Consider the following 14,544-nt stretch of genomic DNA (forward strand, 5'->3'; position numbering starts at 1 on the left):
TCAAGGCGAAACGGTACACGGTAATCGTGGCTCGAATCAATTTCCATCTGTCACCGCGTTAATGCTGCTCGTTCCTGTGATCGCATGGAAAAAGGAGCAGAACCTGTTCCTGCGTCGGGCTTGGGGAACACCGAGGTTTCTTTAACCTCGCGTGATCCCTCCGGTTTACAACGGAACACGGCTGTATCCTAGCCCAGGCGCAAGAGAGCGCGTCTATAGCGAGCAACGGACACACACACACACACACACACGTACGAGCAAAGATGGGCACAATTTCATCTGAATAACACGACAATGTAGCATCGGAAGAGAGGTTTTTTATTACTTTCTATCACGGATCTCGATACATAATAAAGATATTTAATATAATTTCGTACCACGCATTGACGTTTCCTCTAGATTTGCCTAGATTACGAATTCGCGATGTTTGAAATTTGTATTCGGATAAGAATGTTGCCTACCTCTGCGTACAAGAAACGCGTGTACACGCGCAAGCAGGTAAAAGGCTGTGAGAGCGCGTTTCTGATGGTGGTTAGACCACACGAACGAGACGAGCGGCGGTGTGTCGACGCGCGACAAGAAAGACCGTGCATCCGGCATCGCTGGGAACGAACGCGAAACGTTTCCGGGGGAAAAAGAAGAGAGAGACGCGACCCGAGGGAAGAAAAAAGGAAGCCACCGGGCCCGCGAGCCGGCCGCCCTTTCATCGAATTAAACGCTTTGACGAAGCGCCCGTGTAATTGCCAACGCGAAAGAGACGAGACCGAACAATTTTACGCGAATCATCCTTCGGTTGCGCCGATTCGCTGGGAATATTTTATTCAAAGGGCTGTGGAAATTCCGTTCCGTTCGAAGCGCAAACGTTGATCCCTGCGCTGGCGCGGCGCACGCGATGCATTTTCCGAGACTGTGTTTGCCTACTAAAACGTACCGGGTGTTAAAAGAAAGGATTTTGGACTCGAACCATACGAACGGAATGAATTGTTGTTAGCCATTCTACGAGCGCCATCCACCGGACATTATCTTTTTCGGTAGTTTTACGTTTGAACGATCAAACGTGAAAATTCCAGCAAGAACGAACGCCTAGATCTCGGTCGGATCCGAGACTTTCCTTGACATCGCTTCAATGAACAATAGTTCGGGTTTACACTATCCATCGATTCGTGTAGCTGAAAAACACTTGAATCGATGTTGCCGAACGAGAGAAATGCCAAACGATAATTTCGCTATTACCTAACGTTTACGATCGCAAACTCCTCGCGTTGTACACTAGAAAATGTCAGATGCTTCCGTGCAACGATCCTCATCGAATCGACGACACATTTCACGTAAAACAGCTTATGCTGCAATGCAATCGATAAATGATAACGTCCGTTAAATCAACTCGAAAGAAGGTGTACTACCGTGGAGTTTCTCTGACGACGGCGCGGGCGGTCTCGTCGGGTGCGATATCGAGTTCTGGTAGCCATTAAAACAAGAACGAGGAGGTAGAGGAAGTATGGATGAAGATAGCCGGCGGTGAAGCGGCGCAAGGAACGAAAATGCGGTGGAACCATCGGAGGTGGCGATGCCATGCCGCGCGCCGCGGCGCCGTGACGGTAGGATACGAGGGTAACCGAGAAACGAAACTGCCGGCAGCAGAACGTACAATTCCGCGAGACAGAGACTAGCGAACTGCCTGTTGCGAATAACTTCGCAAGTTCCAACGTGTATACCGTCGTCGTTCTCTCTCGTCCTCCTTCTTTACCTCTTTCCATCGCGCGAATCACACCGAACCTTTTCTTCAGTCTCCTCTTCCCATCGAGAACCCGTGTCTCGTTTCGTCTATCGTGTTCCTCTTCCTCGCGGGTTCTATCCTCCGCATCCCCGTGCTCCTGTCCTACTCCGTTTTTAATCCCTGCACGCGCTTCCGATACCCGCTTCGTCGCTACGACTCCCTCGCACCCCGCACCTTTAACCCCTTATTACTTCTCCCTCGATTCATCGCGACTCGACGGTCTCTTTTTCTCTACGTTTTCTCCGTCCACCCTTTTTTCTCTTTCTCCACGGCCCGCTCGTTTCCTCTATCTTCGATAACGGAGGATTGTAATTCATCGTTTTGAAAAAAATCGATAAACGAAAAACTATTTATCGAACTAGATTTTTCTCTCAACCGTGTAACGGACCAGGGAAAAAGCCAAGAATCGACTGCAACGTATTTCGTTGACGTAGTCGTTGAACCACTAAAATCTGAAACAGGGCAAGCTGAGACAAGTTGTATATGCAAATGTATACATCGTATACATATATTACGAGATGGGGGGAGGAGTGAGGGGAAGCAACCGCTGACTCGATCGCTAAAGGAGACATCAAACTCGCCGACCGAAGCACAACTGAAATTTCAACGCGTTCCTCATCAAGAATATTTTACTTGACCGTCTAAATTTCGATGCGAGCTCGTTATCCGCGCTGGAAACGTAAATTTCGCCCGAGGAAATACGCGCACCGTAGCTCGGACGTTCCTATGTTCGGTATTCAAAGAGACGTTTAATTTCCTAGCGAAAAGGTCCCATTATAAATATTCGACTACCGATTATCTCTGTTTCAAATAAAGCTGGGAGACCAGTTGAGAACGAGTAAACAATGTCAGGATCCAGAAGTGACTCTCCTGGATCGCATACCGAGATGAGCATCGATGGGAGTCGATTAACGACAAGTTTCCTCAGATATCGTTTGAGCGTTTGCGCGGTACTGCCGAGAGACAAAGAAGATGTCGACAAGTCGAACGAATCGAAAGTTTGCGAACAACATTACGAAGGTTCCTCGGTGAACGAATTCCATGGGGTTCATTAGTTTGTCTGACAATGGTCTCAGGGTTGGTAGTCGCGATGCGAATGCTCTAATCGAGCCTACCAGGAAGGTCATCGTTTAATTCTATGATTTCGATTAATTTTACGAGGAACTTATTTCCACGGTAACGAGCGCACCCTACCCTCTTTCCACGACTCGTCGTGGAATCGAAGATTGAATTTAACAAATTACGCGACATCGTCTTCATCGATAACGTAATTTCAACGAATCCCATTTACGCTTACCGCTTACCCCTTCGCTGATAGAAATTCGAAATAGGTAAATGCTACGTCGTATGCCGCGTTCTTTTATAGGTTGAAGCTGCCGGTAAGGGAGTCGCTAAAAAAAAAGTCTTTGAAGAGAAGTCTATGTATCGAGTCATCCACTGCGAAAATGTCGATAATTAAAATAACTTTGAATCGTTGACGTTGACCGACGTCAATCGCGTTCTTCGAAGTGGCCGAGTAATCGTTAGACCAGTATTATCGCTACTTCGATATAAATGCGCGAATTATGTTTATCGAACCGAGGAATGGAAGTAGCTCGGCGATAAGCCGCTGCTGTACTAGGACGGCTACTCGATAACCGAATGTATCAACGTGCGTGCTACATATAAAACGTTTTCATGCTTTTAATGCGTTTACGATTACTATTGCGCATCGAGCAACACTAATTTCGTAATTCTTAGCCCTTGTATTTTAAAAATAATATGCCAAAGAATCGTAAAAACGAAAAATAACCAAGTGTGCGCATACACGTAACGATAAGTACGTACACCTAATATCCTGAGCGTAGTGGAAGAAAGACGTGGCAACGAAATAAAAATATGCGACACATTATTACGACACGAGCGGGGAGCGAAATCCCTTATCGTGGTGCGCGGCTCGAGTTTAACGTTATCAGAATTGGACAAGGTCGCGAGCCGCGTGTCCGACGACGCCACGACTCCCTCGCGTTGTTACGTCCCATTGTGGAAAAACTATCGTTTGTTCGTCGAGCATCTCCCCGCACGGTGGATTGCGAAGCGAAATCTGTCGTCGAACAATTATAATTTCAATCAACGAGTACGCCACCGCGAGTGATAGCTGGCGCGCGATAATTAGTCCTTCTCGAGAGAAGCCAAATTTATAGAATACTTACGCCGATAGCCTGTTGGCGGTGTGTCTTTCACGTTCTGAAACAAACAAGAAAAGGGATGGTGATTAGCATCTGTAAAGTTAATTAGCGTCCAAGGATAACGGAGGAGCGCGCTTTCGACCGCGAGAACGTAACGACATCGTTACAGCGAGATTCGTTTGTTGTTCGCTTGGCGAGTGTCGACGGAGCGATAAAATTTCTCGGATCTGCGATAACAGACGTTGACGTATTTGGAATAAAAAAGAACAACAACTTCCGAGATAAGCACGACAATGAATGCGGTATTGAAATCGGCCATCTTTATCGTAGCCGTGTCCACGATAAACGCATCCGTTTCGCGCGAATATTTTCGCCCGTTGTTAATCGTGTTACATTTCAAGTATTCGATATTCGTGTATCGACGAAATCGGCGCCATCCTCGAAAGCGGCGGAATACACCCTTCGATCGTTACATTCGAGGTACATACTCCCAACCAGAAACCGTTGAAAAATTCTAAAGATAACGGGAGCTAATGTAAAATACTCAAAGATCCCTGAGCGAGAATCAACGCGGTCGACGTAACCTTTCCTCGACGTTACTCCGAGTATACCCTTAGAAAAGCAACGACCCAATGACGAAAGAAACAGGGGAAGAAAGGTGGTGACGTTAAAGAGCGAAAAAGACGGAGCGCGCAGAGCCGGTCGAGGAAGCATTGCGTAAACAATGGAAAGCAACGTGCATGCACGGCACGCACGTACGTCATGGGAAAGGGGCTGTGGCAGAGGAGGACAGGCTTCTGTGACTAGGTCAAAAGAGAAAGAGAAAAAAGATGGAACAAGGAAAAAGGGGAGCTGGCTCGGCCTCCAAAGAGAGGGTTGCGACTTAACACAGCAAACGTTCGAACGAGTTCGATCGTAACGTAACGCGCGTAGTTTTCGTTCCGATAAAAATAAAGTCAGAGACCGGCAAACTTGTATTAAAACAATAGCATTGATCAACGCGAGAAATTTAGCATTTTTCTCGTTACGTTTTCTTGGTAAGTTTGCAAAACTACTTGAAAGGACCTCTTGATTTCCGAGCAAGTGTTTTCCAATCTTATTATTGCAAAGTTTGTCCCTTTATCGATACAATGGTATCGACAATAACGATTCTCTTTTCTTATACCGTTTTTCCCGATAAAAATCTACCGAGTCGACGAACCGAATTTTTTCGGTCGAATGCGTACTACGTGTCGCGTAAACGACTTCCATATGCTCCGCGATTAATATACGACTATCGAGTTGGACGCGTCGCGACGTCCAATTAGAGAGATGATTTATCGCTGGCGATCGTTCGTCGAGCGTCCCGCGACATACACCAATCGCCGTAACTCTCGTTTTAAAGAGTTCTACGAAACTTCCTGGCGATGTTCTCGAATTCCTCACCGATTCATTCGCGAATTACCTAAACGCGATCGCGCCTCGAACACGTCACAAATCCAGCGAAACGTTTGACCATCGCGATGCACACCTGTTAACAGAAGATAACTGACAGCACCCTGTAGTAGCTCGAACCTGCTGAACATGACTTATAATCCACGTTGCAGCCGACGCCGACGCTTCTGGTTCGCGCTACCAGCGACGTGGCGTCGCGATCGTACGCGCACGTGGATCGGTTTTCCCTTTCCTTGCTTTTCGTTTTCGACCAACAGTTGCTTTTGTCCGACGTTGGATCGGAACAGGCGCCAGCAGCGCCGCGTAAATTCGCACCAACAATGTTCCATCGATCGAAGCGCATGCAAATCGCCTAGCCTTCGAGATACTGGTGCAGTATTTCAAGGTCGCTACACCCAACGACGCGTCACACGCCGACGGGGGGGATCTCACCGTCCCTCGCGATACAGAAACGAGCTTGATCGATCGCGATCGGTTTCACCTTCGAGCTCAACCCGAGGGCTACATTTCTTCGCAAAGCGTCCAATCGGCAATCGTGCAAAGATCCAAACCTTCTCGCTTTCGTATGTTCTGGCAATTATTTAGAAAGTTATCCGTTTAAGTAGTTTTGTCCGAGGAGAGGAAATATTATCGCGGCAACGAAAGCACCGGTACACTCGCAGTGACGCGCATCGGTTGACTGAGGGTTTCGTGGGCCCAGTAGGGACTGGCTGGCCCATCTCTGCGCCGCGCCGCGCCGCGCCGGCTCGACTCGACTCGACGACTCGAGTTGCCGCCGCTGTTGCTGGTACGCTTCTGCCTGCTGGTAAGTAGTCGCACGCGCGCCAACCGGAGACTTGAACGACGCAGCTTGCCGAGCAGACGGTCGTTTCGGTTCACCTGCGTACCGATGGCTTTGTTAGACGATCCCCTCTCACGACAGCCAATCCACGCCCCGATTTCGCGGTTCTTGTTCGTTTCTGTCCACGAACCGTTTTCTTCCACGCGTCCTCCACGAACCCTCGCTTCCGTTGTGTTGCGATTATTTTTTTCTTCATCGTTTCATATTAAAATTGATTTATTCGTTTCACCCGGTATGCAAATATAGTTCGACCTATGCCAAAGAGAGGCTACTATTCGCTGGATCGCAGATTCCGTTACAGCGTCACCGTCAACTCGTTTGGTTTCGTTCGTAGTTTGTTCCAATGAAACAGTAGATCCAGCTAATATCGAAAGGACATTCGAAGGAATCCTTTCGTGTATCCGAGGACGAACGATCCTGCCATTTAACGTTTCGAATAGAAAGACTTTGGTCTGTGTTCGGTATTCCTCTTGAATGTCGTCTACAACGAACAACTATGTTGTACCTCTTCTGGGAAAACGAATCGATTTCTATAAAGCTTAAAGATTTAAGGGTCTTCCGATCGAGGGAAAACAACCGACGCGATACGATGATCTCTAGCCAATTATTGCTTTAAACTTGCTTAAACGACGTACGTGGTACGAATCGAGGTTGTTCGTTTCTCAAACTCATCCGGTCTATCGAAAGCCTTCTCCAACAAACTTGGCCAATTTTAAAACAGAGTTTCGAATCCTTCGCGGCTCGCTCCCATTTCGACTAGTTTAACGTGCACGCCGGCGCCGCGCAGCCACCGCGCGCACTCGACCACCGCGGATCGTTCAATTAACTCGAACGATCCCAAAGAGAACCTTGGATTAATCAAGAATTATTTCTTGTCTCGACAATGTTTTTCTTTATTTTCCGATACGGCATGCATCTACGAGACGCGTGGTACGGTAAGAGATTAATTCGATTTGCAGTGGTCGAATTGATTTCCGAGATTGGTGCGGAGCCAAACAAAGCCGGCAAATTCGACGGACGTTCGATCAGCCTGGCATAAGAGCAACTATGTATCGATCGACGATCGGTATACGTGCCGTTCGGATTGTGTTTATGTAAATGTGTGCATGCGTGCTGCTTGTAAAGGATCGAGCGTGTGTGTTATTAAGGTGCGCGGTTAGCCGGCACACGCCTCGACGAATGGCAGACTCTGGTGCACCTGTTTCGCCAGAAAATATCTGGTTGGACCACTTTACCCTTCGATTATATCTCCTTCTCGCTCTTTCTACGAGAAGTCGTCTGCCTCTCGAAATCTTCCCTTTTCTTTGTTTCATAGGCCGTCGAATTTCGTCTCGTCTGCTTTCGATCGATATTCGATGAAACGTTCGTATTAGCCCGGGCAATCCGACTCGAGAAATTAGGTTTCCGAGTCAACCTCGATGTACGGTGGGTCGAAAAAAAGTACAGGTTACGTCTAACCGAACCAGATAGACGATCTATGACATCCGGTAGGTTTGCGTCAACGACGAAGAACACAATTAGCCATCGAGAATTAGCTAGCGAGAACGACCAAAGAATTAAACTTAAAGAGTACACGCGCGCAAATTGCGAAAGGATCGCGAATAGCCGAACGTAGAGTTATTACAGTTGTGTTACGGTTCGTATAGAAGGTCCCGCGTAACGAAACAAATTGTCGATTAAAGTTAACGAAAAGCGCAATCTCGAGTGCGCCGTTCCGTGCGCTTCCCCGAGATGGCAGTCACCGGCAAACGCTTCAACGTAACCCATGCATCGACTTATTTATTAAGGAGATTGTTGCATCAAGCATCGGACGATCTCGAAGGATGGAAGTTCCTTGCATTCGAAGTCGGAAATTCCAAGAGAACTCGACGAACTTGCCAAGGTGGAGGGCCCCTCGCATTTGCTGCGAACTTTTCGAGTTTCGCCGGAGGGGAATTCCGACGAGTTCACCCGGCTGTGCTCGTACCGAATAAAAAGCAAACATTTAGCTACTGCTCGCGACCGCAAAACTGCCGATTGTACCGCTTACAAAAGAATCGCTGGTTAACGAGACATCGTTCCACGATCCTTTCAGATTCATCGGGTTTCACTTTTTTTTCTTTCGTGCATTAAAACTATAGCACCAGAAATGGACAAAATTTCATTCGAACGATCGGCTGCGTCGCACCTATGCGACGAATCTGAGCGAATTAGATTTTAGGCAGATGGAACGTGGCCAAGTCTATGAAAAATTCACTTCCCGGCTAGTTCGTTGTTAATCTCGTTTCCGACGTCCATCGATGCCTTCGCGTTCGGACTGTTCGCTCCAGTATTTACCCCCGTTTACCGCGCAAACCGCTAACCGCTAACACTCCGCCACTTCGAGACTCGATACCTCGGAACTGGGTCAACCGAATGATGTATTATCGAATGTGCCGTTCCATCGAGCCGTGCATTCTGCGCCCGCCCACATAAAAAATAATACACCATCGGGACATACTCGATACAGACCACTCCGTGTACCGATGATAACTGCATCGACGCTTTGCCCTCGAGTTTATTTGCTCGTTTGAAAATATAAAGGTTTCCGCTAACAACGGACCACCTTCGCGATCGGTTGGGATCTTCGACCGAGGTATCCGGGTATACGATGATCTCGACTAAACCTGATCGAAAAGAAATTCTACAAGTACGAGAAACTAGTTTTTCATTCGCTGCTCGACGCTACTCCGAGACGAAACTCATCGAGAAATTCGAACAAGTAGATTTCATCGCTGAAAAGTCCGAGCAAGGCGAAACGTACGTGGTTCCAGCGGAGTGAAAAGTTTCCGTGACGAATAAAAGTTAGCGTTCGTCCTTGTAGCGCCACGAACGAATCAACTCTAGCTCGTCGAGACGATGTTTCGGATTGATGGCACGCTAGACCGCGACCGTATTAGCGGTTCGCTTTCGGCTCGACATTGAGCTTAACCCACGATTAATCGATACAAGACCGAAGGTCGTACGCCTCCGTGGCGTCTCCGGCTTCTTATCGTTTCTCCCTTGTTCTACTATCTTTTCGATGTGTGACTCGGTCGCGTGTTTGCCGACGTCGACGACGATTCGCAAATATTCCAAGACGAGTATACCGCAAAAGTTGTTTATCTTTTTGCCTTGCAGAAAGTAACGGATAAAAAGTTTGGTTCGAGCTATCTAGCCGTTAATCGCGAACGCGTTGTTTTCGGAAACACCTTTTGCGGTGGAATAAAAGAACGATGAAACAGCTTCGCGTAAAAGTAACAACTTGTTGCCTTCCGGATGAAACAAGCTCTCGATGAGCCGTACGATTTAAACGGAGCATTTGCGAAGTGTTGGCCAGGCAGAAGGGAACGTTGAACAACCTCGAGGAGCTTTAATCGAGCCCTGCCTTGCCGAACTTTTTCCGCGCCCTCGATCTGTCGTTTGTTCTTCTTTGTTTTTCTAGTCTAGAAACTTTGTTTTCTAGAAGGGCGAGGGAGGAACTAGAGAAGATACCGTCGTTTCGACTCGTCGTTGACATGCGTTCGATTTGCGTTCGAGAGATTGCTCGATATCGGTCTTACGAATAACCAGCACGGGACAGATCGTCGGCAAAAAGTTCGACGTACCTCTCTTCGCATCTTTTCATTTAAGATTTCCCGAAAAAAAATCTTTATCGTAGACGGTTGTACCAGCACGAAACGAGAAACCCGACCTCAAAGGCAGCCTGAATCTTGATGAACCGTTCCTATTCACCTAAAACTGGGAGATATAAAATAAATTTCGCGGGCTTAGAGCGGTCGATTTACTGGGCAAACCTTGCTCGAATGCCAACAACCGCGGCAGAAAATACGAAAAGCTCGAAGAGGAAGGGCGAAGGGTTTCACGGATGTTCTTGAAAGGTTCGTTTATATCTTCGTAACGGCGGCGAATTATTAAGAGAAAAGAACTCCCTTCGCGTTCTAATTGCTGAAAGAGCCCTCCAATTAAGAGCAAAGAAAAGAACTGACCCTCCCTCGCGCCGCGACGGGAATCTTAATTAACCTCTCGACGCACGACAGTTCTACCGAGTAAAAAAGAATTGCATTCGATAAACCGAAGACGCTTCGATTAAATGAAACACGAAAGAGAACGGGCAAGAGACTCGAGAAGTTTTATCTCACCCACGATTGTTAACGTTTAACGTTTACCGCAAGAGAGAGAGGGGGGAGAGGGAGGGAGAGAGAGAGAGAGAGAGAGAGAGAGAGAGAGAGAGAGAGAGAGAGTTGGTATGTACTTGTACCCTTATCCGTGAATCGTCTTCGAAGCGAGGTATCGGTTCCGCGAATGAGTGCATATGTTCCGAGCGCGTGTAGTCTCCGGTGCATTGGCGCGGCATTCAGCGCTGAAAGGAAGGAGGGGAAAGAGAAGGTGGAAGAGGAGGAGACGGAGGTGGGTCATCGACTTCCTCGACTCGTGACGCAACGCGCACCATGCGTCGAGACGCTTCGGCCAAGCGGATCGGCCTGGTAACCTCTTCCTTCCGGATGTGGCTCCTCATCTACCTACCTACTTGCTTCCCGTTCTCCTCCTCGGGAGAGGAGGCGCAATCGAGAAATACAGGAGAAGCTTGGTAACCGCGACCAACAACTGCCTCGTGGACGGTGTAAATAAGCAAAAAGTTCCACGCGCGGATGCAAATATGCTATCTCTAAAGTTATACACGTACGTGGTAAAGTAGACCCGACGACTATGCGTCCGAATACGAACGTAATTCAAGCGAAAAACATGACTCATCGCGTCGAGATGCATAACTATACATAGATCGCGACGCGATGCTCTGTTCTCGACCAAAGTTCTCGAAAAATAACTATCGAGATGTCTTCGATCAAAATTTCGACGATCGTGAATCGCGAGAAACGAAACGTTCATTTTCCGGAAATATGGAACCATTCGAAAGAGCGAGTTCGTCTCGAGGATGGGTCAAGCAGCAGTGTATCGATGGACGAAGACACGCGAGATACGATTCGTCTCGACGATCGAATACTCGACAAACCGTGTCCTTTTCGAGGCACGGAGAAGCTGGCTAGGTTCCTTTTCAGCTGGTGAGCCACCAGAGTCCGCGACTCTTTTTTCCCTGCGAATACTCGAACGCTCCGGTGAATAGGTTCGCGCGGGATAAGAGTAACCGACCGTGCGGCGTATTCAACGGCGAAAAGGGAGCATTCGAAACGCGCGAACGCCGCTTTACCGATGAAAACGCGAACGAGTTAACGGAACGATCGGTCTAGAGGAAGAGGAAGAGGAAGAGATCGCTCGAGGATAAAGACCAGAGAAAAAGGCTGACGGAGACGACGAATCCGACGCAGGGGCGGAAGGGAGGATTTAATCACGTTAAGTAACTTCGACCTGGTTGCGCGGGGTGATTCGAGGATGTTCGAAAGCAGAATAGATAGGCGGCAGACGGCAGGCGACGGGAGGGTAGAAGAGCGGATATGTGTTATCGACCCCTTTCGCTTCGCCTCCTCGAGTCCCTTCGAGTTGGCCACCCTCTGGTCTCCTTCTGTTCGCACCCTTTCTTCTCTTCGCGCACGGAATCGTCCCTTTCTCCCTTTCTCTCCCTTTCTCTCCCTTTGCCGCCTCTCGTCTGCCTGCTGCCTGATCGTGGCTCGAGCTCGATGAAAGCGTCCCGCATCAAATTCCACGCGGATTTCGCGTATAAATTCCTCCCTCGCCTGCCATTCGGTTTCCAGAAAGGAAAGAAAGAGATCCGAGAGATCGAAACTGTTTCTAGTTTTGACTGGTCCTCTGGCCAATCGTTAACGATCCTTTCTTCGACGGTAAACGAACAGTCTAGCTTTGAAGAGGCGTCGCGTCCGAGGGACGGTATGATCCATATATTTACGTATACAGAGAGAGCATAGCACGATGCTTCGCGGATGTATTCGACACTCGAAAACGATTAAACGTTTATTCGATGTACTATAAGAAAGTTCAAGGATCGAATGGATCCGAAAATGTCCAAACAATTTCTCGCGTATCAGGCAATATTTTGTATCGCAAAGGTCTCGTCTTAGTTTTCACGACCTCGTTACGTTTGATTATTTATCGGAAACGAAACGAGCAAGACGGTCTCCTGTATGACGCGAAGAAATTCACGGGATCGTGAAAAATTGAGAACAGACGGCGTTCGTATCACAGGGTAAGCGAAAGGGTACGCTTAACGAGAGAAAGAAATCCGTTACACCGTCGTCGAAAGCGAAACGAAGAGACGCGTCGGGATAAAGGGTGGAAAAAAAACTCCGACGAACCTAACCTTCTGGCCGAGGCCGAACTCGACGTTATTAGGAAAATGGACCTTCCTTCTCTATCCCATTCTTCCTCCGCCTCCGCCTCCGCCTCCGCCTCCACTTTGCAGTCGCCTGACAATAAACTACATCTCATACTCTCGGCCGCGCACGATGCAGAGAAGCTTCAAGTTTTTAGCGTCGGAGCCAACTTGCCGATGGCAATTTTCTTCCAGAAGGAAACACCGGGCCAACGAGAAACCGTCCTTACCGCTCGATCGGACTAATATACCCTCGCGTAGCGTACAGCTCGACGTTCCTGGCACTTTTACGACAAAGAACTGTTAGAATCTTAATCTTCGTTAATCTTTGTCGATATACGTATACAAGCATAATATACGGCGACATGGACAGTGTCCGTTCGGTTAGGAGTTCCATCCACCGGGATAAATCAACTCGATGATCGATACAGAACTAGTATTAGGGGAAGACTCTGCTCGGCTCGCGTGTGGATAACACGCCCCTCGAAGGAGACGCAGCATCGTTTATCGATCATCCGTCCACGATGATGGGCAGAGGTATCGCTGGAGGCGCGACAATTCGCGGTTACACGATCAAACGATACAAATTAGCAGAACACTGCGAGTAAACGTCATCTAGATGACAGGAATACACCCCGGGCGTGATCGGTGCGTGTTCGAATGACATAATGGCGCTCGACGCACCAACAGTCAAAACCCGATTTCTACAATGTATGTACCACAACACAGACCTCGACGATGTACATCGAGAATCGAACGTTTCAAACGACCGATTCATTGACATTCGGTCTGAACGCACAAACGAAACAGTCTTACCGACAAATAAAATATTTCTACAAAAAAATATAAGTAATTTAAATGATTAAAATATACAAACTTTGCATTATCCTAGCTATCTATCCGACGAACGATGAAAACCGATCGGAAATAAGTCTCGAGACTTATTTCCCAACTTGGTCTGTCTAAAGTCACGATTCGACGACTTCTCGGCGGGTGGGGGCGGGGGGGAGGGGGGTGTGTGTGTGTAGTATAATCGGACAACTGGGTCACTTCGCTCGATAGTAACTGGCAGCAACGAGGTAAGGTGCTCGATATTTAATATTTAGTTTGCCACGGCACGTGTAGAATCCCTTTCGGTGGAAAGTCGTCCCAGTCGACCGCTACTTGTTCTAATGCTGGTTAACGCTGATTATAGCTGCGACGATAAGAGGACTTGGAAAGTAATTCCAAGAGCGAGACCAACTTTACCCTTGCCTTGTTTTCTAACAATGCCCGAGCGTCAGAATTGGACTTGGACGACGCGTAATCGAAAGTTTAACGAGAACGTGAAAGTTTCAGGGTATCCGTGACGGTATGTGACTACGAAACAAAGCGTCGATGTCGATATAAAGCCACGAGCAATTCCGCGTCCAATCGTTACCAAAATGAAAACCGATCGAAACTCTGATTATTCGAATTCGGACGTTTTATCGTCGACGATACGTTTCGTCTACGTGGCGCCTAGCCAGGCGAGGGATCGATCGAGCTAAATATTTCCCATTAAATCGTACTAATCGTCAACCATGAAAATATTCCGATACCGCGACACCGATTGCAGACTCTTTCCATGAAAAATCCAACGCGGCCAATTCAGCTCGAAACGATCCTCGCGAGAGTGACTCGCGAGAGTGAATTGAAATTGAAACAAACCTCGAAACACGCATTGTTAGCGTTATAATCAATGGTTTAAGATTGTAAACATTAAAAAACATGTACATCGATCGGCCGCTCGACAGATACACCGGAACATATACATATATTCATGAACTGACATAATGATACACACGTCGCGTCGGGCTACGTACACGTGTACGACCTTGTAATAATATCAATTGCACGCGCGTGCGACTACCGAATGCAGCCTCAACAGGTATCGATTTCGGCAAATGTCAAAAGTGCATTCGTGAAAACCCACATTTTATCGATACATTATGCATCACGTATAAAGAAATTTTATTTCGTTCTAGTTAAGCTTGTAGCTTCGCTCCAAGGTAGAGAAATT

The 14,544-nt window shown here is 47.7% G+C and overlaps 1 protein-coding gene across 4 annotated transcripts in view; it reads right to left on the bottom strand.

Annotated features, from left to right (window-relative positions):
- Positions 1 to 14,544, bottom strand: part of LOC128887677 (AF4/FMR2 family member lilli) — a 94,177-nt gene that overhangs the window by 9,414 nt on the left and 70,219 nt on the right. For all 4 annotated transcript variants that reach the window (XM_054143840.1, XM_054143841.1, XM_054143842.1 and 1 more), the window contains one exon: positions 3,970 to 4,003. In XM_054143840.1, the coding sequence (XP_053999815.1) occupies positions 3,970 to 4,003 (34 nt within the window). The remainder of the gene's footprint in view (positions 1 to 3,969; positions 4,004 to 14,544) is intronic.

This window comes from Hylaeus anthracinus, unplaced genomic scaffold (assembly GCF_026225885.1).
Source record: "Hylaeus anthracinus isolate JK02 unplaced genomic scaffold, UHH_iyHylAnth1.0_haploid 11989, whole genome shotgun sequence".
Lineage (NCBI taxonomy): Eukaryota > Metazoa > Arthropoda > Insecta > Hymenoptera > Colletidae > Hylaeus > Hylaeus anthracinus.